Raw genomic sequence first — 26,248 nt, 5'->3', positions numbered from 1 at the left:
CGAGATAAAAGAGGAGCAGAAAATCTCGCCGCTGATCATCTTTCTCGTCTTGAAAATCCCGAATTAGAAGTTCTAAATGAATCAGCCATACAAGACAACTTTCCTGATGAATATCTATTGAAGATAGATTATAATGAAATCCCATGGTTTGCAGACTATGCAAACTACTTAGTTTGTGGATTCCTTGAAAAAGGATTATCGTACCAAAGACGAAAGAAATTCTTCAGTGATATAAAACACTATTTCTGGGAAGATCCACATCTGTTTAAAAGTTGTCCCGATGGAATAATACGCCGATGTGTATTTGGAGATGAAGCTAGTAAAATTTTAAACCATTGTCACACAGGACCAACAGGAGGGCATTATGGGCCTCAACTAACAGCAAGAAAAGTTTATGAAGCTGGATTCTATTGGCCTACAATTTACAAAGACGCACACCTTCTTTGCAAATCTTGTGATGCATGTCAAAGGGCCGGAAAAATAAGTCAACGTGATGAAATGCCACAAAATGTCATCCAAGTATGTGAAGTATTTGACATTTGGGGTATTGACTTTATGGGTCCATTTCCAAAATCTCATAATAATCTATATATACTCGTAGCCATTGATTATGTATCTAAATGGGCGGAAGCACAAGCTCTCCCAACTAACGATGCACGAGTTGTAGTCAACTTTTTAAAACGTCTTTTTGCAAGGTTTGGAACACCGAAAGCTTTAATAAGTGATCGGGGTACTCATTTCTGTAATAATCAACTTGAGAAAGTTCTTAAAAGATATGGAGTAACTCATAAAATCTCCACCGCATATCATCCACAAACAAGTGGACAAGTTGAAAATACCAACCGAGCTTTAAAACGTATTCTAGAGAAAACCGTAGGATCAAATCCGAAGGAATGGTCCATTAAATTGGAGGATGCACTCTGGGCTTTTAGAACAGCCTACAAAACTCCAATTGGAACCACACCTTTTAGACTTTTTTATGGAAAAGCATGTCATCTTCCAGTAGAAATTGAACACAAAGCATTTTGGGCTTTGAAGACATGTAATCTTGATTTACATGAATCCGGACGTCTACGATTAAGTCAACTAAACGAATTAGAAGAATTAAGACATGAAGCATACGAAAATTCGTTAATCTATAAAGAAAGAACGAAGAAATGGGATGATAAAAGAATCAGAAGTTCAAAAGAATTTAAAGAAGGAGACAGAGTTCTTCTTTTCAATTCACGATTCAAGCTATTTCCTGGAAAATTGAAATCAAGATGGTCTGGACCATTCATAGTCAAAAGAGTTTTCTCATACGGAACGATAGAATTGATAAATTCAAATGGGATTGAATTTAAAGTTAATGGTCACAGAGTTAAACATTACATACATGGTCCGATGGAAGTCGACAACGAAGTTAATCACAATTTCGACACCACAGCTAACTAAGTGTGGGGAGAATCAAGTCTTTAAAGGATAATATGTATTTCTGTTAGAGTTAGATTGTCTGTTTTCGTGTAGTTCTCGAAAATGGAACCCGAATGGTCTTTCCCTAGCAGACCCTAAAGAACTAGTCTTCTCCCCCCATTCTGAATTTTTATTTTTTTTAGGTTTTTACAAAATGAAGACTGCCTGTGAGCTAAACCATGGTCTAATGCTACACGCTTTGATCACTAAACGTAATAATGACATACTACCGAGTGAAATAGTATCAGTAATCAGAGAAAGAATGGACGGAGTTAGAAAAGAATCCAGATGCGAAGATAATAAGTTACAATTTGGTAAAGGAAAATCAAAATCCGCAGCGAAAAGAAGAGCACGACACCTAGAAAGATGTCACAAATGCGGAAAATGGTCACATGGAGGTAAATGTTCAAATAATCAAACCTATTCAAATACCGAATTTGTTACTTTATGCAGAGACGGACCGTTCATATGTTTAGAAGAAAAGACACTGAATGCTCGAGGTTACGCCTATGTAGCCATGGAAAACCAATTAAACCGACTATCTTATGAATGAGATAGATCATATAACTAAGAAATCTATTTCACAGGTATGTCTGTACAGTTTTTATTTTTATTTTTATTTTTAACCTTTTGATAATAAACGCTAATTTGTTCGCTAAAAAGTATTAAATTGGTATTAAATAAAATTAGGTTTGGCGACCGAAATTATTGATATCATTCAAAAATTTATTACATCACTGCGAAATTTAACGTTTATTCTTAAGGTATAAATATCTTTAAACAATCAACCCAAAATATTTCAAAAATTCGTCATGAGTTAAATTAGGTCTTGGAACCGAAATTACTTTACCGAAAAGAGGGGCGCAGATTTTTGATAATATTTGATTGATTAAAGTGGGATAAAAAGCCAAAAAGATTTTTAATTTTATTTTTACCATGTTTTTTTTTTAAATTAATATTTAAATCTTAAATTAATATTGTAAACTTTGTAAAAACAATATATTTAAAATTGTAAATATTTGAAAAATTAATATAAGTTTGGTGTGAATTTATAATATGAATTTTTAAATTAAGATTGGTGTGAATTTTTTTTTATTTTTAAAATATGAATTTTTAATTTTATGCATTTTAAATTTTAAATTTGGTGTGAATTTTTAATTTTTAAAATATAAATTTTTAATTTTATGCATTTTAAGTTTGGTGTGAATTTTTAATATTAATTTTGAATTTTATATTTAAGTTGTGTGAATTTTAAAAAAAAACAAAAATTTACTTTATCTCATTAAGTTAAGAATATGATTTTTAAAATTCGTCGTAAGTTGAAGACTAGGTCTTTGAACCGAAATTGCTTTACCCAAGGGAGGGACGAGAACTTTTATTATCATTATTTTTAATCTTATTGATTTAAAGTATGCCAAAAACATTAAAAAAACCCAAAAATCTTAGCTTTTAAAACAATCGCTACAAAAAGACAAATTTTAAAATTTTGTCGAGAGACGGACTAGGACATCGATCCGAAACGACCTCGTCCTAAATAATAAGGGAAACAAAATTTTAAAATTAATTTCTTAATTGTTTTCAAAAGTTAATGATTATAAAAAAAAAAAAAAAAAAAAACAAACTCCGCGAGTCGCGGAGTTTGAAGTGCATTTCGCCGCGACTCGCGGAGGGGCCGGATTACAGAAAAAAAATAAAAAGAGCTGAACGATCAGTTTCAGTCCCCAACCCAAAAACTCAAGAACAAACTGCGAAAACCCACGAAAAACCCCGCAAAATACACCCCAAAATCACAATTTTTAACCGTTAATCACCAAATCTTTTGCTAAAATCATGTTAAGAAGGATGCTATCTAAGAATTACTCAAGAAAAACGGTAAATTTCTACACCTAAACACCATTTAATCCGAAATTTGGTGTTCTTGAGCTATTTTTTCCCCAAATTGATTTTGATGCTTTTTAGTGTAATTAGACTTAAATTGTTTATGTATTATGCTTGTATAACCTAGATTGATGCTGTTTAACATGATTAGAAGCCTTAAACTTCAAATTTTGAATAATCTAGGGTTTGTGTTCTTGAGAAAATTTGGGGCTTTTTGATATAAACAGGTTATGGCCGATTTTTGTCATGAATTGTTGCTAAATTGAGTAGTGTAACATGTCTAGGTAGTTAAATGATCCAAACTTTGAGCCTAAACATGATTTTGAGAATTAAAGTGGACTTTTTCAAGTTTAAAATTCATGAACTTGATTTTTGAAAGATAATGCCATTTGAGACTTGTTTAATTGCTAGTAATGATTATTTTGACATGTTATTTGAGTTGAATGCTTATGAACTTGGCGAACATTTTCGTATATGCTTATTTGAAAAAGTGTAGATTTGATAAAAATGTGAAAATGAGCTTAAGTTTGATATAAATTGATAATGTCATTGTAATTATTTTGATTGATGATTTTGCTGACACTAATGCATATTTGGATGCACAAAAATTGTGTTTGATGTGTTTTGCAGAATGAAAGGGGTGAATCTTCATCCCAAGCCCGCAATGCTCCTGCTGAGAATTTGGAACAACAGGAGTTGGATAACTACTACAAGCAGGATATACCTCATCCAGTCATGACCTTTTCCGATATGCACTTGGAAGAGTTGCACCCGAACCTGAGATTTGACAGACTTTGGATAGATTATCCAAAATATCAACGGGGTTTGCATACTCTTCATTCTAAGGTTGTTGAGGTACCGAGGGTCATAGAATGGGGACCCTTAGAAGCTGTAGAATTGGCCGGGCCAATTAGGGAATTACTTGTACAGAGGTATGGTAATTCTTCTTTTAATGACTGGGTATGTTTATTCACCATACGTAGACCTGTATATAAAGTATGGTGTGAAGAATTGTTATGTAGTATAGAGTTGAATGATCGGGTAGCTAGTTTAACCGATCGTTCTTTTATTAGATTTTTGTTAGGCGGTTCGATGCGCCACATGTCTTTACTGGACATGGCTCAGGCTTTACGTATATATACGCCTGAGGAGTTAGCGTCTGCCGATTGTAGAGGATTGATACTAAACGGTAGAAAGATAGATGAGAATTTTGATACACACGGTGTGTGGAGTCAAATGACAAGCCATCACCGTTTCAAAGGGGGAAATTACTCTTATTTGGATATAGATAGAGCCGAATTAAGAGTGATACATAGATTTTTAGCTAATTCGATTACACAAAGGGGTAAGAACAAAGAAAAAGTAAATGAACAGGATTTGTTTTACCATATGTGTATTCGAGACCCACAAAGCGCTGTAAGTATACCATATTGTGTGGGTTATTATTTATCAGCTATGGTTCGGGGGATGCGACCACATAGCATAATAGGAGGTGGTATTTTTATTACTTTGATTGGTGAATATCTCGGTGTGGATATAAGTCGGGGGGGATTATTAGTAGAAGAACCGGAACCCCGCGATACTATAGGTTTAAATGTATACCATGGTGCAAAAGTTTTGAAGAGGCGAAATAACGCCGCAGTACGATACCATGGTAGACATCCACAGGTGGAGAGAAACCAGCAGCAAGGTAATGTAGGAGGGGGGAATGAGATGCAAGAAATGCATAGGTTTATAGCTTCTCAGAAATACGAAAATGCTAGACAGAGAGCATTTGAAGATTGGCAAGTTCATCAGAACCAAATCATAGCTCATTGCCAACATATAGGTAGAAACTATATTCCTACACCGAAACCCATCTTCCCTCCTTGGTCTATAGAGATGCAGCCACCGTATCCTACGTATGACCCTGCCGAAGCATTCTTTAGCACTTATGGTTATGCCTGGAACCCCTATTGGTACCAATATCATCCTTAGTTTACTTATTATTTTTTTTTTATTTTGTAATTTGTAATTATTGATACGTTTAATACTTTTGTTAATATTGTAATCATTTTTATAATTATCTAACTTTTATTCTTAGATTTTAATAATTTTTGAATGTGGGGTAATATACCAAACTTCAAAAATATGTATATATGTTTGCAGTTTATCTTATGTACACAACAGGGTAAAACAACGCATTTTCAAAGACTGGCATTAAGTTCAGCAAAAGTAACTAATTTTGACGACAAGATGCAAAATATATGTGAAATAACAACAAGACGGAATGAACAAATGATGTGCACCATTTATCATTCAGCAAACAAACGCCAATATATTTGGAAACTTTGGTAAAAATTTAATCATTTTCACACAAATCACCCTCAATAATTTAAATTGTTACTAATTTCTTGCAAATGAGGGCATTGCAAGATCTTAAGTGTGGGAAGGGGTTAAATTCTTTCGGATTTTAAAAATTTTTACTTTATACACTTGGTTACCATTAAAAATACTAGTAAAGCAGTAGTTGTATTAGAATCTAGTGCTCTCTGATAAAAAAAGAACAGCCCTAGTCTTATATACTGACTACCCAATTCTAGTAAAATTTTTCAAAATTTTCAATTAAATGAATTCAAAATCATGTTTATACATATTTATGAACGATAAAACTAGGTTTTAACACCGAAATTATTGTTACCTCGGAAAGGACATAAATTAAGAAACAAACTAAAATGTTAAAATTCATTTAAAATGGAATAGAGGACGATAAAAAGGAAAATAAAAGCCAAGTGTGGGAAAATTTACCAAGTTATCTTAAACATATGTCACATATATCTGTAACAAATAACTGAAAATACTTTTGCTTTGGACTAAACTAAACTGTTTTACCCGATGAAAGAAAAGAAGAGATGGATCTACACGATGAATCAATTCCATCATTAAAAGGAAGTAAAATCTTTCGAAAAAGACACGCGCTTCTTGATTTAGGTCATGAAGTTGTCGTCCAGACCAGCTGTAGGTTGACGAAAAATCTAGAAAAATCATCACTAAAATCAGCAGGAAATCCACGGACCTCAGCATTAAACAGGGTCGCCATGTGGTCAGATTTATCCTAACCATGAGAAGGATTTATCTCGTACAATGGGGGGGCACCGTGCAAATTAGCTTGATAAGACTAATGAATCAGATCCCCAGAAAGGATAATCTCCTTAAAGATTAAAAATCAGCTTTTAAGACTGATATTACTCAATCCTAGAGATTGACCTTAAAGATTGAGAATTACAAACTCATGGAATTCAATGATATCTAAACTCGAGCTTGAACGAGAAAATATTTTAATCAAAATTACAAACCGATTTGTTTTCTGAAAACCCTATTTTCAATACGTTCATTACCATTGAACGTAAAATCCTAGGAATTCACCTGGAATTCATTAGGTCACCTGAACTAAATCGGGTGTCAACCGTAAGAACGGTGGTTGCATAGTGGTCAAAGACAGGACCTTGTGCCATACCGAAAAATTATAAGGGTGAGCTTTACTATTGCTCCTACCAAGGATAGTAATTGCGTCCGACACGTTATAGACCATAATTAAAAGCATGTCAGGGGACATTGCCTTAAAAGTTGCTTGTTCAACGCTTTCCTTTCAACCGGACGGTAGTTTACCGAAAGGTAATATACGGGACAAGTAAACTGGACGTGTTGCTTTCCAAATACAAGGTTAGCAAGTGGGTGACACAAAACCGCAAGTTTTGAGCTAAAATTTTCAAATCTAAAACCCACCAAACCCACAAAAATATTTTGCAAACACCGGTAAAGGGTTATTCCGGAAAACTTATCTAGGGTAAAAACTAGATTTCAAAAGATCAAATGTTTTCATAAAGATCCAATTTCCTTAATGGATCTAAATTTTTATAGTCATGTGGGATTGTAAACCATATCGTTACTACCATTGTTTATACCGCCGTATAGAAATCACTGATGTACAAAGTGTGAAGAATAAAGAAGTGATTCTTGTATTGCAAGACTATATTGCTTGAGGACAAGCAACGCTCAAGTGTGGGAATATTTGATAATGCTAAAAACGAACATATATTTCATAGCATTATTCCTCAAGAAAGACAAGCTTTTAGTTGCAATTGTTCTATTTACAAGTGATATTCGTTTAAATAATAAAAGGTGAAGACAAAAGACAGATTCGACGAATTGAAGACGCAAACGACCAAAAAGCTCAAAAGAACAAAAGACAATCAAAGAGGTTCCAATTATTGATAAGAAACGTCTCGAAATTACAAGAGTACAAGATTAAAAACGTAAAGTACAAGATATTAAATTGTACGCAAGGACGTTCGAAAATCCGGAACCGGGACCAGAGTCAACTCTCAACGCTCGACGCAACGGACTAAAAATTACAAGTTAACTAGGTATATAAATATAATATAATATATAATTAATTATATTAATTATATATATATTATATTTATAAATAAAAACCGTCGGCAGAGAAAGACTCCAAGGACTGAGCTGTAAATTCATTCTCCGCGACTCGCGGAGTTTGAAGAGGATTTTACCGCGAGTCGCGGAGCCCCAAAAATCGAAAATCCCTATAAAGCCAACCGAATTCTGATCACAATTCATAATCTTTTTCTTCTCTTATCATACGTAAACGATATATATATATATATAATTTATATTTTAATTTTAATTCTAATAATAAGGGTATGTTAGCGAATGTTGTAAGGGTGTAAGTCGAAATTCTGTCCGTGTAACGCTACGCTATTTTTAATCATTGTAAGTTATGTTCAACCTTTTTATATTAATGTCTCGTAGCTAAGTTATTATTATGCTTATTTAAAACGAAGTAATCATGATGTTGGGCTAATTACTAAAATTGGGTAATTGGGCTTTGTACCATAATTGGGGTTTGGACAAAAGAACGACACTTGTGGAAATTAGACTATGGGCTATTAATGGGCTTTATATTTGTTTAACTAAATGATAGTTTGTTAATGTTAATATAAAGATTTACAATTGGGCGTCCCTATAAATTACCATATACACTCATTCGGACACGATGGGTGGGGTATTTATATGTACGAATAATCGTTCATTTAACCGGACACGGGAATGGATTAATAGCCACTAGAATAATTAAAACAGGGGTGAAATTACATTCAAGGGTAATTGGTGTAATTGTTAACAAAGTAGTAAAACCTTGGTTTACACGCAGTCGATAACCTGGTGTATTCATTAAACAAAGTATTAAAACCTTGTTACAATTCGAATCCCCAATTAGTTGGAATATTTAACTTCGGGTATAAGAATAATTTGATGAGGACACTCGCACTTTATATTTATGACTGATGGACTGTTATGGACAAAAACCAGACGGACATATTAAATAATCCAGGACAAAGGACAATTAACCCATGGGCATAAAACTAAAATCAACACGTCAAACATCATGATTACGGAAGTTTAAATAAGCATAATTCTTTTATTTCATATTTAATTTCCTTTATTTTATATTTAATTGCACTTCTAATTATCGCATTTTTTATTGTTATTATATTTAATTGCATTTTTAATTATCGTACTTTTTAATTATCGCAAGTTTATTTTATCGCACTTTTATTATTCGCAATTTCATTATCGTTATTTACTTTACGCTTTAAATTAAGTCTTTTATTTATTTAATATTTTACATTAGGTTTTAACTGCGACTAAAGTTTTAAAATCGACAAACCGGTCATTAAACGGTAAAAACCCCCTTTATAATAATAATATTACTTATATATATGTTTGTATTTTTATAAAAGTAAACTAATATAGCGTTACGCTTTGTTTAAAGATTTCCCTGTGGAACGAACCGGACTTACTAAAAACTACACTACTGTACGATTAGGTACACTGCCTATAAGTGTTGTAGCAAGGTTTAAGTATATCCATTCTATAAATAAATAAATAAATATCTTGTGTAAAATTGTATCGTATTTAATAGTTTTTCCTAGTAAAATATAAACTATTTCGTATACCTTAGCTTTAACATCAATTGCACTATGGGTCAAAATGACACTAGGATGGTGAGTGAGTTGGTTGACCAACTTGATTGTGTGATTGATTATATGCATAATGTAATAGGTACATTACACTGAAGGTTGAAAGCTCGATTATCATTCACCAAAGGCGTTAAGGTGAGTGGGATATTTATGCATGTATGTATATAGTATATTTATTTGTATGCTATGGCATGATCCACGGAGCCGAAAGTGCCATAGTGTGTGCGAATGTGCTATGATGTGAACCACGGAGCCGGTGGCATCATGGTACGTGTGTTGTGATGTGAACCATGGAGCCGGTAACATCGAAGTGTGAACCATGGAGCCGGTGGCACTATAAAATGAGGTGTGAACCATGGAGCCGATAACACCGAAGTGTGAACCAAGGAGCCGGTAGCACTATAAAAGAGTATGACTCGAATGCGTAATGACGTGAACTAAGGAGCCGGTAGTGTCATAGCATTATGTATGGTGTGAACCACGGAGCCGGTAGTACCATGACGCGCGTATGGTTAACCATATAGTTTGTGTATGTATTGTAGTGTAGCATATTATATTTTGGATTATATGCTATTGTTTATGCTAGTTGCGGTAATGGAGGTTATTAGCTTTATACTTGGAGTTCGTATGCTAATATTATATTGCTAGCATGTTTGTGGTATGTGAGTAGGTGGTTGCAAGTAGGTATATTATATATGCATGTGTATACTTATTGCACTCACTAAGAGTTAGCTTACCCCTCTCGTTGTTTACCTTTTTAGGCTCCGGCGTAGATAAGGGCAAAGGTATTTACTTGGATTAGTGGCTCTCAGGGGATTAGCTTTTGGAAGTTCGACCAAGATATAGGTAGTTTAAACCCCAAACACCATGCTCTAAGTGTCGTTTGGAAATTAAACTTTTGTGGTCGAAACTTGTGTTTTGTACGAGATTCGTAATTCGGGATGATGTGGGCCCGGTGCTGTAAAACTCGTTTTTATTTTGTGAATATCTTAGTTTTACTTATTGTAATGTGTTGTGAAAACCATTTCGTCTAAAATTGTTGGGAAGTGGGCGATCTTTTTGCCAAAAAAGGAAAAAGTGGACAGACCACTTTGGAGCGCCGCTCTACCCTGAGGTGCGCCGCGCCAAATACTGAACTGGACTGTTTTGTTTAAAAAAATTGTGTTTCGGTTGGATAACGGGTTTGGTCGTTACACCTGACATACCTACGTTTTTTTCGTCAAGTAACTCACAACTGTGTTTTAATTAGGTCGAAATTAGATGTTTTAGACACCAAAAATGGCCACACAATACCTTTTGTGCTAGTGAAGTGTATGGAACTGCAACACCAAAACCTAATACTAAGTCGAATGAAGTGTCCAATTAGTTAGAGTCATGAAAATCAACCTTTTTTTCTTAAGATAAGTGATAATCAACCTATGTCAATTAAAATGGGTCAAAGTAAGCAATAACTGTCTTCCATCTCTTAAACCTTTATAAACTGTGACGGGTCAAAATTATGACTCGTAACAAAGGTCATTATAGTAAGAAATGGTTTACGTTTGTCGTAGCCAATCCTGCTGGCGCTTTGAACTGAAGGATGAACGAATGCCCTCATCTTCGGCTGACTCTAGTTTAGAGGAAATTTGACCCTACCCACTTCTTTAGGCTCCCCACCTTAAATGGGATGGGCTCTACTTTGCAAATGAAATTCATAAAAGCCTGTTGTAACCACCTTTTGAGGAAAGGCAGGGCACATATCGCTTTTGAAAAGGTCTAATCATTTAAGCTATAAAATTTAATATATAAATTAAAAAGCTATTATTATGTCTAGATGAATATTAACCCAAATTTTTCATATTAAATATGCTATAGAAATGTGATAATATGTTTTCGATAATCGGTAGAATGCAATCTTCAATGAATTCTCCAATCAATTTTCTACGTAGTTTTATTATACGTTGGTTATGTTTAGCAAACCAATCACTATACTTTTTGCTGAAGTTAATCGGGTCTTCAGAAAATATTTAAACAAAAACTTATAAGATATACATAGTATTATTTTATAAAAGATTAACTTATATTAAATTAAGATGTATCACGATTGAGGTCTTGGTTCCTGACAATCTGTAAATGTGATATAATAATTTAGCAACGTAATTGTAAACGGATTGAAAATTGAAAGTCATAAATTTTTATATTTTCTATTTTTTTGTGAACATGCATTAAAAAGGTACCTCTTGTCCTAAACCCTAAACCACCAACCCTTTACCCTACACACTAAACCCTAAACCCTAAAATCTTAACCCTTAACCCTAAACCCTAAACCTTAAATTCTAAAATCTAAACCCTAAACTCTAAACCCTATACACTAAACCCTAAATCCTATACACTAAACCCTAAATCATAAACCCTATATCTATACTCTAACCATAAATTGTAAAAACTAAACCCTATACCCTATACCCTATATCTTAAACCATACATTCTAAAATCTAAACCTTAAAGTCTAAACCATAAATCCTAAACACTAAACCCTTAACCCTATACACTAAACTCTAAACCATAAACCCTATATATAAACCCTAAACCCTAAACACTAAACCCTTAACCCTATACACTAAACTCTAAACCATAAACCCTATATCTAAACCCTAAACCCTAAACCATAAATCAATCCTAAACCCTAAAACACCAACCCTTAACCCTACACACTAAACCTTAAACCCTATCAGAAGAGCCCGCATTAACCTTAAACACGTTGAAATTTGAATGAACCTACCCACGCACGGAAGGAGGTGAAACCTGGAAAAAAAAAACACAAAAGAAGTTATAGGTGGTGTCTATTGTACCTATTTTCTTATGAATGAGGTAGTTGGTAATGAAATACTGCTATCGGGTTAAACAGCTATAATAACAAAAAGTTTGCGAAAAACGAAGCATGCTAAACAGGTCCAAGGTCACCCAAAAATGATTTATAGTAATGTATAAAAACCTCCTAAAACTGTTTATGACTGAAATCTCTAAAAAAAATTATCAAGTTTGACCCATTAAAAGTTCATAAGAAATGATAAATATTTGAACCAAAAGTCTTTCAGGTCAACTCACAAGCTTCATCTTGTATAGAAACCATAAGACCAGTTGGAATATGGGTGATCCTAACAGCACTGTTAGTAGTATTTGCATGCTGCCCACTTGATCCCTGTATGTGTCAATTCGTAAGTCATCGTTCTTCAGTTGAACATCAACCTGAAAGAAAAAAAAACTTTAATCACACGTCTCATAAAAATTCAAAATTTAACAAAAATATATGGTTAATCGGTTACCTCGGTTGCCTGGAGAAGAATAGCAACAGAAACGACACTCGTATGAACACGTCCAGACTTTTCAGTAATAGGAACCCGCTGCAATAGAAACAAAATAATTAATAATAATATCTGTTAAACGATGTCTAATGTCAAAAGTCAAGTCAAAGTTGATAAAAAGAGATCAAACCTGCACTCTATGAACTCCACTTTCAAATTTAAGTTTTTCGTAGACATCTGACCCAGATATTGCAACACTCGCTTCCTGCCCGCAAGCACAATACACTCGTTATATACGTTTATTATCACATAACCTGCATGGTCCCGTCAATATAACCCTAATTAAATAAGACGTTAACCAACCTTAAATCCTTTCATATTTGAGTCTGTAATATCTACCACCTCAAACTTCCAACCCTTTTTTATTGAGTATCTTTCGTGCCTGGCGTGATCAAAATATCATAAGTCAAAAGTTGACCAAAACATGTTGATATCTTGATTAAAAAGGTGTAAACATTACATTTTGAAGATGTCCATTGCAAACAGAGAAGCCTCTTCCCCTCCAGTTCCTGATTCAAAATCAAATCAACTTGATTTCATAAACAAAAAATTTAAATTATGCTCATAAAAAGTGTAATCATCGGTTATTCGGTTACCTGCTCTAACTTCCAAAATGCAACCTCTCTCATCAGCATCGTCCTTGGGCAGTAACGCTTTGAGCAGAAGATTAACCATATATTTTTGTTAAATTTTGAATTTTTTATGAGACGTGCGATTAAAGTTTTTTTTCAGGTTGATGTTCAACTGAAGAGCGATGACTTACGAATTGACACGTACAGGTCTGGTGGATCAGGTGGGCATCATGCAAATACTACTAACAGTGTTGTTAGGATCACCCATATTCCAACTTGCATTTCCACTATATTATGTTCCAAGTCCAACATTTTTGTTATTGTAAAGATTATTACCTACAAACAGCGCCTATTATCATTGGCAATGCACACAATTTAAAAATCCTGCGGCGTCCGAATTCATCATCATAATGTATTAGTTATAAAAAAGATAGCAGAAAAATATAAGATCGATTATTTATAGAAGTAATAGGATACCTTCAGCTAAAGCTATTCCCATAAAAACCAAGATCATGGGATATGATTTTAGAACTGAAATTCCAGCAAAATAAAACACAGCTTCAATTCAGTGTTCAAATGCTACGTTATGAGCTTTGGCATCTAATGAAAAGCCACTCAGTGACATACACATCACCTATCATCAAAACAAATAAATATTCAAGTAAAGGTGAGCTTCAAGACCAACAACCATCGAAGCTTGCAGGTAAAGAGATAATAACATTACGTTTTTCGGAAAAAAATTAGCAATAAATAACAAATTAATTGGAAGTAAAAACTTGGAATAAAATGAAAACCTAACCTTTTAGACTCATCGATTGCCTTATACGGCGAAATAATTACCGGTCGAATATAGAAGGGTAAAGAAATCCTAAACTTTCATAATCATCGATACAGGTGATAGCTTCAAGAACAACAATCAACTAACCCATTAATTGCCTCAAACCCTAATGTGTACCCTCATCGAATGAAAAAAACGAAGCTTCGATGATTTGGAGAGAAAAATCGAATTCGTTATGCTCGCCATCGTTCTCTGTTATCTGAAATTACTGGCTAAACCCCTAATTTTGTTATAAGGTCCCGTGTTTTTTTTATTAGAGGGTATTTTAGGGAGGGAGTGTTTGTAAAATTGATTTATTAGCTAATATTTTTAGTGGATGATTAATAACCGTTGGATCAAGGGGTATTGTAATGTAATTTTCTAATCTAACGATGATTAAGATAGTTTTGAAAATATTTATTAGTTAATCGAGACTCTCTTTTAATGTATATAGTGATACTCATAAACTTGTCAACTTGATTAATATGTTTGCCACGTGCTCATTAGTTAGGATTTAAGTAACTAACCTACTCCAATAGATTAAGTGTAAAATGGTTCACAATGAAACTATAGTCAATTGTCTATTTAGTCTAGTCTAAGTAACTAAGTGTGATTGCTTGTTCAAGAATAACTTAACCTTAATGTCTCTACATACTTCATGATTATCTTATAGAGACATTATTCAGTTAATCCCTAACTAAACTCAAATGAAACATGACTTGTGATTAATTAGAACTAGGAAGTTAATGATATAGTGACTAGCCTTTAGAATTGAACCAAGAGCATTAATGTGACTAACTAAGTCTGGACCAAACTGAAATTTCCCTAAATACCAATCAAGACACTTCTCCAAGAATGTTGGGTCTGCCACTTTTGGAATGATTAGTCACTTTCATGCAATAAGACCAAATCTCACACACTTAATGCATATAGTACTTGTATAGGATGTTTGGTTTCTTTTGCAGGTGCTAGAAGGAGTAAAGGTGCCAAAATGTGGTGTTTAAATCTGAGTCAAACGGCTATACAACGGATACCAATTTTGGACTGGAGCACGCACGGTCGCACCACGGTCGACCATGTAGGCAACCGTGTGTCAACGGCTATTTTTTGAATCCCACTATAAAAGGCAAACATTTAAGAGCATTTGAAGCTGACCCTCTTGCACATTTCAAAGGCTTATCTCCAGTGATCACAAGTGCATCAACTACTACTCAAATGTGATCAAGCAAGAGAAGATTCTATGATCTTATAGATATAGAATTGGGTTGTTGTAAACTTACTAATCAAAATCATTTATCTTGTGAGTTTACTTAATGTAATGTGTGTCCTAGTATTGTGTTAGGATCATCATTGCAGAGTGTATAAGTCTTGTAACTTCAATTAGTGGAAGCATAGGCTAGCTTAGTGATCTACTTCCTTAAAGGGACTTAGGAAGTTGATTAATCTTATTTGGAGATTAATACTTGTCCAAGGTGAAGACAAGTTGATCTAGGTTGGAGTTGATCTTTCAAAGGGATAGAAAGATTAGGTTTGTTGTCTACTAAAGAAGATTGAAGAATTGTAAATCGGATCTCCATTGAGTTTGGAGAAAAGTGCTTAGTGAAGCAACAAATCCCGATTAGTGTAATCGGGGAGTGGATTAAGGTGGATTAGTTAACATCCACCCGAACCACTATAAATCCTTGTGTCTATGTTCTTTACATTACTTCATTTATCATTTTGAACATATACACTACACACATCAAGTTTGAGTTGAGTTGTTTGATCAAAGTAAAATCGAATTTAGTAATCAATCGAAAAATTGTTAAAAACGTATTAAGTAACTATTCACCCCCTCTAATTACTTACAACAAAACCACGAATTCTATCTCTATCATCATCATCATTACTATCATCATATGAATTAGAAGAATTTGAGTGATAATTTATAACAGTAGGGAAACGAAGGCTTGGATTATTAGTATAACTACCTTTTTTAATTGTTGCTTTCATAAGACCGCCATGGAGGATTCTCAAATTAGCCATCTCTAACTAAAACATCATGAAATCGCCACTTTTCGGATTATTTTGTTTTTGCGTTTGGAGTTTCACAAAGGGTTATGTACTTTCGCTTCTCACCACGTGTGTTTAGGGTTTTGTAGATCGACATAAATTTATTCAAAAGTTAATATACAGTTTGTATTTATCTAACCACGTAGTTTTACTCAAAATCTCATCTCATATCTTTTAAAAGTTATACAATAGTCCCTGTAAATTTTAAAATGCACGGCGGTGGTCCAAATTCTAATTCCAGTTATCTTTGTCCGTTAAGTGAAGACATGGTCATTTGGCATATGTTTGACACATGATGAGCACTTATGTAATTTAACAACCTAGCACTATAATAAAAAGGATCTGGCTAATCATGTCCTAACTCCTAAGGGCATGAGATTAGGTGTAATTGAACAAAAGTTTCCGTAAATTCTAATGAATTATAATAAATGCATATGTATAGATAGAAATTGTTAGGTTTATTAAATAATTTATATGTTAAAAGTAGAAAGTTTTACAATATTTAATGAAGCTTGCCAAACCCAAAAAGAAACCCCAAAATAGCTTCCGTACGAGAATCTAAAAAATCTAAACCCTAATCGAATCGGTCTCCAATTAGGGTTCACAACATTTACGGGTTATCAAATTACCAATTGCTAAGTCAATTAAATTGAAATGGTGAACTGTTTTTGTGAAAGAAATGCAATAACACCTATCCATTGACCAAATATCCACAATATTGTTTTTTTTTTTTAGTACCTGCTTCATAAAATATACCAACCATCTAGCGTTCCAAGTTATTTTTAGGCCAATTGTACAGCTACACGAGCAAAATTTTTAGGCCAATTGTACAGCTACACGAGCTTTGGGGCCCAATTTTTTTATTAGGCAATGATTAATTGCGTTCCAAGTTATTTTTAGGCCAATTGTACAGCTACACAAGCACAATTTTTTTATTTTTAGGCCAATTGTACAGCTACACGAGCTTTGGGGCCCAATTTTTTTATTAGGCAATGATTATAGCCCACTCCCAAAATCATTGTAAATGGGCCGATATATAAAGAGCTTTTAATTATTCTCTCATTCCATTCTATAAATACCTTTCTGACACATCTATGATATATCGATGTGGGAGTTGTAGTGCATCTGTGATAATTTCATTGTTGGAAAGAGGACTTAATGCGCTTCGTTGTTTATAAGTTTATGTGTTATACTGTTATAGCTAGATCATCTTGTCACTGATTTGTGTAAGGTAATACTCGTACTCCGTAGCGTTTTACAAGTATGTAGGAGTTGTCTAAATGTATTCAAAACATTTGATAAATTTACCCAAAAAAGATAATTTAAAGTTACTTAGCTGTTGGCCTTTTTTTATTTTGATGATATAATAATTTTTTATATATATTATATTTATATATGTAGTTTATGTGAATATAATAGTCTAAGATTTACTTTTTCGTATTCTTACATCTAAATTAAATTTATATTTATATGTACTTATTAATAGACAACAAACGTCTAGCTACATTAGATTTTCAAATTCATAAATAGTGTCGATTGGCTTCTTACGAAAATATTTAGAGCCTACTTTCTTATTTCGCTCGGGGCCCCACTAACCTCAGGACCGGCCCTGCCAACCATTGAGAACAAAAATGTGGCATAATGTTGATTTGATACAAAAATGTGAGAAGAACGCTAACGGAAATATAAAAATGTAACAAACGAAGTTAAGCACGTGTCCATGGACCAAATGTCCACAATGTTTCTTCCATCTTTTTCTTTGCTTTTATTTACTTTTATTTTATGCCTAGAATAGATTAGATAAGGTTTCTTCTATTGACTGTATTCTCTCGGCTTTCGACTTTGTTAACGAGCTGGTGGATGATTTGGTTGATTTGAATCCTGAGTCGATGTCGAAAGTTGTTACTGAAGTTGTTGTTGTTAAGGATAAAAGAGCTTTTATTGGGTCGAAGGTAGGTTTGGCTCATGGGCCTCTTTCGGGATCCTCTATTGCTGGCCCTAGCCTTTGTGAAATTGATGGATCGAAGGATGATTTGGTCAAGGATCCATGTGTTTTCAATCTGTTGCGTCCAAATTCGACAAATCTGTTGGTAAAAATCCCTTAAATCTCGATCCCTATGCGGCTTTTAACGAAGTATTGGATAAGATGAAAGGCGTTTAAAGGGAATCGTTATTAATTCTAGAGACCCACCTTTCGAATCGACACATGTTAAAAAGCCGAGAAAGGAAAGAAAAAACAAACTATTTCATGATGAGATGAGTAGATGGAAGTGTTTGGCAAATTTATCAAAGAAACTTGAGATTTTTGTTTCGTGTGATGGTGGCTGTCCTTTCGAGTATTTAGATGATTCTTAATTTTCCGACATTCAGTTATATTGGTTATCATCTTTTTCTTTGTGTAGTCGTGTTCTTTTATAACACCCCAACTTTTTCGATCATTTTTTATTTTTATTTTAAACGAACTTGAAACTTAGGTTGTCCAAAGCAAACTTACTCGGTTAGAAAACCGAAACTAATGAAAGTAATGAAATGGGTAACGAGGTTACCAAAACTAACGATCATGGCTCGTCATCATCAATAAAAATTTAACGAAGGACTAACGCGAATAAAATGTACAAGGACTCGGATGTACATTTGTAAAACTAATATATATATATATATATATATATATATATATATATATATATATATATATATATATATATATATATATATATATATATATATATATATATATATATATATATATATATATATATATATATATATATATATATATATATAATATAAAAAACGAAAATATATATATATATATATATATAAATATATATATATTTTCGGCAATATAAATAAATAAATGGAACAAATTAATTAAATGTAATTATCTAATTCTAAATCTAGAATAATCTAATGAAGTCCTAATCCTACTCAAACACTTGAAGCTTTATCCTAAACCAAAGAGTCATAACCTTCTTAAAACTTCTAAAGCCTAATCCTAATCTCATACTAATCCTAACTCACCTCTAATTGCTATCCTATATAAACACCCCTAGACTCACACATTCCTCATTCACAATTCACCTCTCAAAAAGCTCCAAAAATTCTCCTCCTCTTCCTCTTAAACTCGGCAACCATCACCTCCCTCACATCACCACCGCCGACCACCAAAAACAACCACCATCACCGCCACTTGCTGCTGTCTTTTGCAGCCACAAACCGCCACCACCACCACCTGTTTGCTGCTGTAAACCGCCACCTGCAGCAGCCTTTTTGTTGCTATTTCCGGCCGCCAAACATCACCACACTATCGCCACTTATCACCATCCAAACCCACCACAGTTTGCAGCTGCTGCTGCTGTGTTTCTGTTCGTGAAACAGCACCAAAACCGAAGGTTTTGGGCTGCCTCTGCTGCTCATCTTCTGTTGTTCACGCCACCACATTCAAACATCATCTCTCCCGTTCTTGTTCGGTATGGAATCATAACCTTAACTGTTTAAATTTATATACTTATACTATTATGGTTATGAATGTGAAACACTAATATTGATATAAAAATTAAGAGATTATAATATAGATTATTTTGAATTAAAAAAAAAAAGGAACCTGCTGCTCGATTAGGAAGAGAAAAAGAAGAACATGGTGATTAAAATTTTGATTTTTACACTTTAGTCCCTGATCTTTATTAATAGTTACAAAATAATTTAAAAGAATTATATATTTACTATTTAACCCCTGAACTATATATTATTATATAAATTATATAGCTAAAATTTTATATATATAATGTTTTATGAATTAAGATAACAAAGTGTGGTACATAAATACTTATATTTTACGATAAAACTTATTTAAATATAAGACTATGAGTTGTGTGTTATGTGAAAAGTATAAAATATTAAATGTATGTATATATTTTATTCGTAAAACCCTAACATGAATATGATATTGTATATGTGAAACATATAGATATATATGAAAGATTATGTTTATGCGTATATGTAGATATACATGTATATATGAGTGCACGCATGTATAGATGTAGATACATATATACGTACTACATAATTAGAAGTATATGTGTATGTGTGTAAATATATATATATATATATATATATATATATATATATATATATATATGAAAAGAAATAATATAAAGAAATTATAATGTGACTTAAATATTATTAAAGGGTAATATAATATATATCGAAAACGGAAATAAACAAGTGATGTATTCCTATACTCACTAGAACTTACGTGGAATTAAAAATCACAAACAAATAACGTATGACTTTCACGAGACTCACCGCTACTTACGGTCATGGATGGTTTCTAGGTTGCCAGTTTGAGATAAGGTTGTGGATCTCGAATGTCACGACTTAAAGTCGGATCAAGAGTCCTGGCCCCCGGTTACATCTGGCTGTCCATTGACTTACTTGATAGCAACAAGGATCGTTTGAGTTATGCAACATCTAAACTGTGGGAGTAGTTAACATTGAAAACTTTAGAAAGAAACATCGGTAATAAATATGAACATATATATCAAACACATAACTATAATGATAACGATGATGATGATGACCACGATGATCCAACTAACTTAAACCTAATGATGATAGGTTGACAACTTTGGACTACCGCTGCTATTTACTATCATACTGTTTACTGTGCTCATAAGGTGAGTCATAGCTCCAACTTTTTAACTATTTTATAAACTGTTTTCGGGGTGAGAATACATGTCTTTTTCTGTTTTACAAGTAGACACAAGTGCTAAACTTACATTCTATGCTGAGTTATAACCGAAAATCCCTTAGCTTTGGTAACTAGTAGCTATCAGTTTAAAGAACTGGTGGGCGCGAATAGGTGTATATGGATCCATAGGGCTTGACATCCCCGTCCATCCGGGTTAGAAACTAACCTAAACTTAACGGGCGTATACTATTTGAGGTAGTACATTTTGGTTAGGTGTACATAACAACAGGGGTACTAAAAAAATGTTAAGGCTTAGTTACTGGGTGCTCAAACTTATAGAATCTTTTTATATTTTTAAAGATGCCGGCAAAGCATGCAAACAAACAAATCTTGTGGTCTATACTCTATACTTTATACTACTTAAACCTATGATTCACTCAACCTTTGTGTTGACGTTTTTACATGTTTATTCTCAGGTAATTAGGGAATGCTTCCGCTCTAGCTAGTAAGGCAGTAGAGGTCATGCATTTGGAAATGAAGATTTGTTTAAATTTTGATAGTGGCATTATGTCTTTACATTTTAAATACATTTTGTTTTGATTAGTACATTGTTGGTTTTCTTTAAGTATTGTAAAACGTTTAGTTTTTGAATAAAATGCCACTATTGTTTTTAAAGCGTTGCATATAGCTTGCATCGATCAGACTTTGACCTCTGGTAATACAGCACGTCAATGCCACATTTTGACGGGTTATTACAGTTGGTATCAGAGCTCTGGTTATAGGGAATTAGGATGCATTAGTGTGTGTGCCTATAGGATACGTTAATAAGCCTAATCTATAACTAGACGATTATAAGTTGCCTTACTTACTTGTTACTCTAGATTTACTTGTTTTCTTTTAGATAATATGTCAATACTAACCCCATCATTCTCTCCGACTCTGAGGACGAAAGTCTTAACCATTCACCGAGCTACTACGACCTCCTCCGAATGGAGAAATTACCCCAACTATTTGACAATATGCATATATATCTAGGGATGCTAACTCTGTATTTATTGTTTGAAGAACAATGTCTGGAAGACGTACTTACATTCCTGAAGAACTCCGAGCACTTATCAATGAAGGTGTCTCCGCTGCATTGGCTAATATTCCTGGAGGATCGAACACGAGACAAAACTGCACTTACAAGGAGTTTATGGCTTGTAAGCCACTGCCATTCAAAGGCACTGAAGGACCAGTGGGTCTAACCCATTAGATTGAGAAGATGGAGTCAGTGTTTAGTATTAGTAACTGTGCTCAAGCTAACTAGGTAAAGTTTGCTACTTCCACACTGGAAGGTAAGGCCTTGACCTGGTGGAATTCTATTGCTCGACCTATGGGTCTCGAGGCTGCTCATGCCATCCCTCGGGAAGACATCAAAACCCGTATGACTGCTGAGTATTGTCCCGATAATGAAGTTAAGAAGATGGAGGCTGAGTTATGAGATCTAAAGGTTATTGGGACTGATCTTGCTACTTACACCAACCGCTATTTGGAATTGATTCTGCTGTATCTGGGAATGGTCCCAACTGAATGGAAGAAAATCGACCGTTATGTTAAGGGTCTCTCTGAAAACATTCAAGGTAGTGTTCATGCTTCTAAACCCCAAACTTTGCAAGAGACCATTAATATGGAAAATGATCTCATGGATCAATTTACTCAACTGAATGCTGCCGAGGTAAAATCTGGGATAATAAGAGGAAGTGGACTGGAAATTATAACTCCCAGTCATCCAAAAAGCAGGAAGTTTCTGGAAAGGGGTATCAAGGAAAGGCTCCTTACTGTTCAAGGTGTGAGAGACACCATGAGGGAAGATGCACTGTGACTTGTGGAAAGTGCAAGAAAATAGGGCACCTGACCAAGAACTGCTGGTTAAAGACTACTGGTACTGCAAATCCTCCTACTACTAATGATGGTGCCGTGAAGACGTGTTATGAGTGCGGTCAGAAGGGGCATTTTAGAAATGAATGTCCAAACAAGAAAGGACCAGAGAAAGGAAGAGGAAGAGCCTTCAATATCAATGTTCACGAGGCTCATGAGGACCCCGACTTGGTTGCTGGTACGTTTCTTCTAAACAATCACATTGTTTCAGTACTGTATGATTGTGGTGCCAATAGAAGTTTCGTATCCATAGAATCTAGTTGCATGCTTGATAAAACCCATGTACCTATAGACACTAAGTACTGTATTGAACTGGTGAACGGTAAACTTATGAAGCTAATAAAATCTACAAAGACTGTACCTTAGTTTTAGAAGGGAAATCATTTTTGGTGGACCTGATGCCTATTGAAATAGGAAGTTTTGATGTAGTAATAGGAATGGACTGGTTGTCTAAGAATAGAGCCGAGGTCGTGTGTTTCGAAAAGGCGATTCGCATACCCCTTGATAATGGAGAGAATTTGATGGTTTATGGAGATAAAACCAGCGTAAAACTTAACCTGATTTCGTACATGAAGGCACAAAAGTATTTAAGGAAAGGCTATCAAGCTATCCTTGCACACGTGAAAGAGATCGAGACCGAAGAAAAGCGAATTGAAGATGTACCAATTGTTAGAGAATTCCCGAACGTATTTCCCGAAGAACTACCTGGTCTTCCACCTCATAGATCGGTAGAATTCCAAATAGATCTCGTACCCGGAGCTGCACCAGTTGCACGATCACCATACAGATTGGCACCATCGAAACTAAAAGAATTGTCCAACCAATTTCAAGAATTGTTGGATAGAGGTTTCATCCGACCGAGCTCATCTCTGTGGGGAGCCCCCATTCTCTTTGTCAAGAAGAAGGATGGATCCCTACGAATGTGTATCGACTATCGCGAGTTGAATAAGTTAACTATCAAGAATAGGTATCCACTACCGAGAATCGACGATCTATTCGACCAACTACAAGGGTCATCCGTATACTCTAAGATCGATTTGAGATCTGGTTATCACCAATTGAGGGTGAAGAATGAAGATATCTCCAAGACAGCATTTAGAACTCACTATGGCCATTACGAATTCCTAGTGATGCCATTCGGGTTAACAAATGCACCTGCAGTGTTCATGGACCTTATAAATCGTGTATGCAAGCCCTATCTGGACAACTTTGTAATCGTGTTCATCGATGACATATTGGTACACTCGAAGAGTAAAGCGGAACATGAGCAACATCTGAGATTACTATTGGAACTACTCGAGAAGGAACAATTGTACGCAAAGTTTTCAAAGTGCGAGTTTTGGCTATCGAAGGTACAATTCCTTGGTCACGTGGTTAGTAGCCAAGGGATACAAGTGGATCCAATGAAGATTGAATCTATTAGACACTGGAAGCACCTAAGACGCTAACCCAAGTGCAACAATCCTTAGGTCTTGCTGGCTATTACAGGAGATTCATTGAAGGGTTCTCAAAAATTGCACGACCATTGACTGCCTTGACTCATAAAGGCAAGAAATATGAGTGGTCCGATGTGCATGAAGCTGCTTTCCAACTTCTGAAATAGAAGTTAACATATGCTCCTATCCTGTCCCTACCCGAAGGAAACGATGACTTTGTTGTATACTGTGACGCATCCCGCCAAGGTTTTGGCTATGTCTTGATGCAACGGAAAAAGGTCATTGCTTACGCCTCCCGTCAACTAAAGATTCACGAATAAAACTACACCACACATGATTTAGAACTTGGTGCTGTGGTCTTCGCACTCAAAATGTGGAGACACTATCTTTATGGAACCAAGTGTACCATCTTTACTGATCATAAGAGTTTGCAGCATATTCTGAACCAAAAACAACTCAACATGAGGCAACGACGCTGGGTTGAGTTATTAAATGATTACGATTACGACATCCGATATCACCCTGATAAAGCAAATGTAGTGGCTAACGCCCTAAGCCAAAAAGAAAGGGTTAAACCTTTATGAGTTAGAGCTTTAAATCTGATTGTCCATACCAATTTGACTACACAAATTCGAGATGTCCAACTTGAAGCGCTTAAAGAAGAAAATAAGAAGGAAGAATCTCTTAGAGGTTTAGACAAGCAGTTCGAAATTAAAGGAGATGGAACTCGTTACTTTGCTGAAAGAATTTGGGTCTCAAGAATTAGCGAAGTAAGAAAGAAAGTACTTGATGAGGCACATATGACAAGGTATTCGATTCACCCAGGTGCTGACAAGATGTATCATGATATAAAAATGTTATATTGGTGGCCTGGAATGAAAGCGAATATTGCTACCTATGTAAGCATGTGCTTGACTTACTCTAAAGTTAAAGCTGAACACCATAAACCTTCTGGGCTACTGCAACAGCCTGAGATTCCCGAGTGGAAGTGGGAACGGATTACCATGGATTTCATTACGAAGTTGCCAAAAACTGTGAATGGCTATGATACGATTTGGGTGATTGTTAACCGTCTCACCAAATCAGCTCACTTTTTACCGATGAAGGAAACTGACAAGATGGAAAAGCTTGCTCAGTTGTATTTCAAGGAGGTAGTTTCAAGGCATGGTGTGCTTGTTTCTATTATTTTGAATCACGATAGCCGTTTTACTTCTAGATTTTGGAAGTCGTTACAAGAAACTTTGGGAACGCAGTTAGACATGAGTACTGCTTACCATACTCAAACAGATGGACAAAGCGAGAGAACGATTCAAACGCTCGAAGATATGTTACGAGTATGTGTTATTGATTTTGGAAAAGGATGGGACTGATTCCTGCCATTAGCTGAGTTTTCTTATAATAACAGCCATCATTCAAGTATCCAAGCTGCACCGTTCGAGGCACTCTATGGGCAAAAATGTAGATCGCCAATCTATTGGAATGAAGTGGGTGACCGACAGTTGAATGGTCCCGAGATCATCCACGAGACGACCGAACACATTGTAAAGATTAAGCAAAGGCTAGAGACAGCCCGAAGTCGTCAAAAGAGTTATGCTGACATCAGAAGAAAACCATTAGAATTCCAAGAAAACGACATGGTCCTGCTAAAGGTGTCACCGTGGAAAGGTGTGATACGCTTTGGCAAACGAGGAAAGCTGAGCCCAAGATATGTGGGGCCTTTCAAGATCAACGAACGTATTGGGCCAGTGGCCTATCGACTAGAATTACCTCAACAACTCGCTGTAATACACGATACGTTTCATGTGTCGAATTTGAAAAAGTGCTAAGCGAAGGAGGACCTTATCATCCCACTTGAAGAAATCCAAGTTGACGACAAACTGAACTTTATTGAAAAACCCGCGGAAATCGTTGACCGAAACGTCAAAGGACTTCATCAAAGTAGAATACCAATCGTCAAAGTTCGACGGAACGCGCTTCGAGGACCCGAGACTACGTGGGAACGTGAAGATCACATGAGAGAAAAATATCCTCACTTATTTACAAACG

At 34.8% G+C, this 26,248-nt stretch overlaps 1 protein-coding gene and 1 pseudogene across 1 annotated transcript; one reads left to right on the top strand and one right to left on the bottom strand.

The window, feature by feature from the left end:
• Positions 1–12,444: 12,444 nt before the first annotated feature.
• On the bottom strand, positions 12,445–13,393 carry LOC139860420 (peptide chain release factor 1, mitochondrial-like; annotated as a pseudogene).
• Positions 13,394–22,404: 9,011 nt separating this feature from the next.
• Positions 22,405–26,028, top strand: LOC139860419 (uncharacterized). Its single transcript, XM_071849179.1, has 5 exons — positions 22,405–22,563; positions 22,629–22,944; positions 23,103–23,474; positions 24,854–25,010; positions 25,608–26,028. Exons 1-5 carry the CDS (start codon positions 22,405–22,407, stop codon positions 26,026–26,028), a joined length of 1,425 nt encoding a protein of 474 aa, XP_071705280.1.
• The last annotated feature ends 220 nt before the right edge of the window (positions 26,029–26,248 follow it).

Source organism: Rutidosis leptorrhynchoides, chromosome 7 (assembly GCF_046630445.1).
Source record: "Rutidosis leptorrhynchoides isolate AG116_Rl617_1_P2 chromosome 7, CSIRO_AGI_Rlap_v1, whole genome shotgun sequence".
NCBI classification, from domain to species: domain Eukaryota; kingdom Viridiplantae; phylum Streptophyta; class Magnoliopsida; order Asterales; family Asteraceae; genus Rutidosis; species Rutidosis leptorrhynchoides.
The sequence above is the reverse complement of the archived record's forward strand: the minus strand, read 5'-3'. Positions and strand labels throughout refer to the sequence as shown.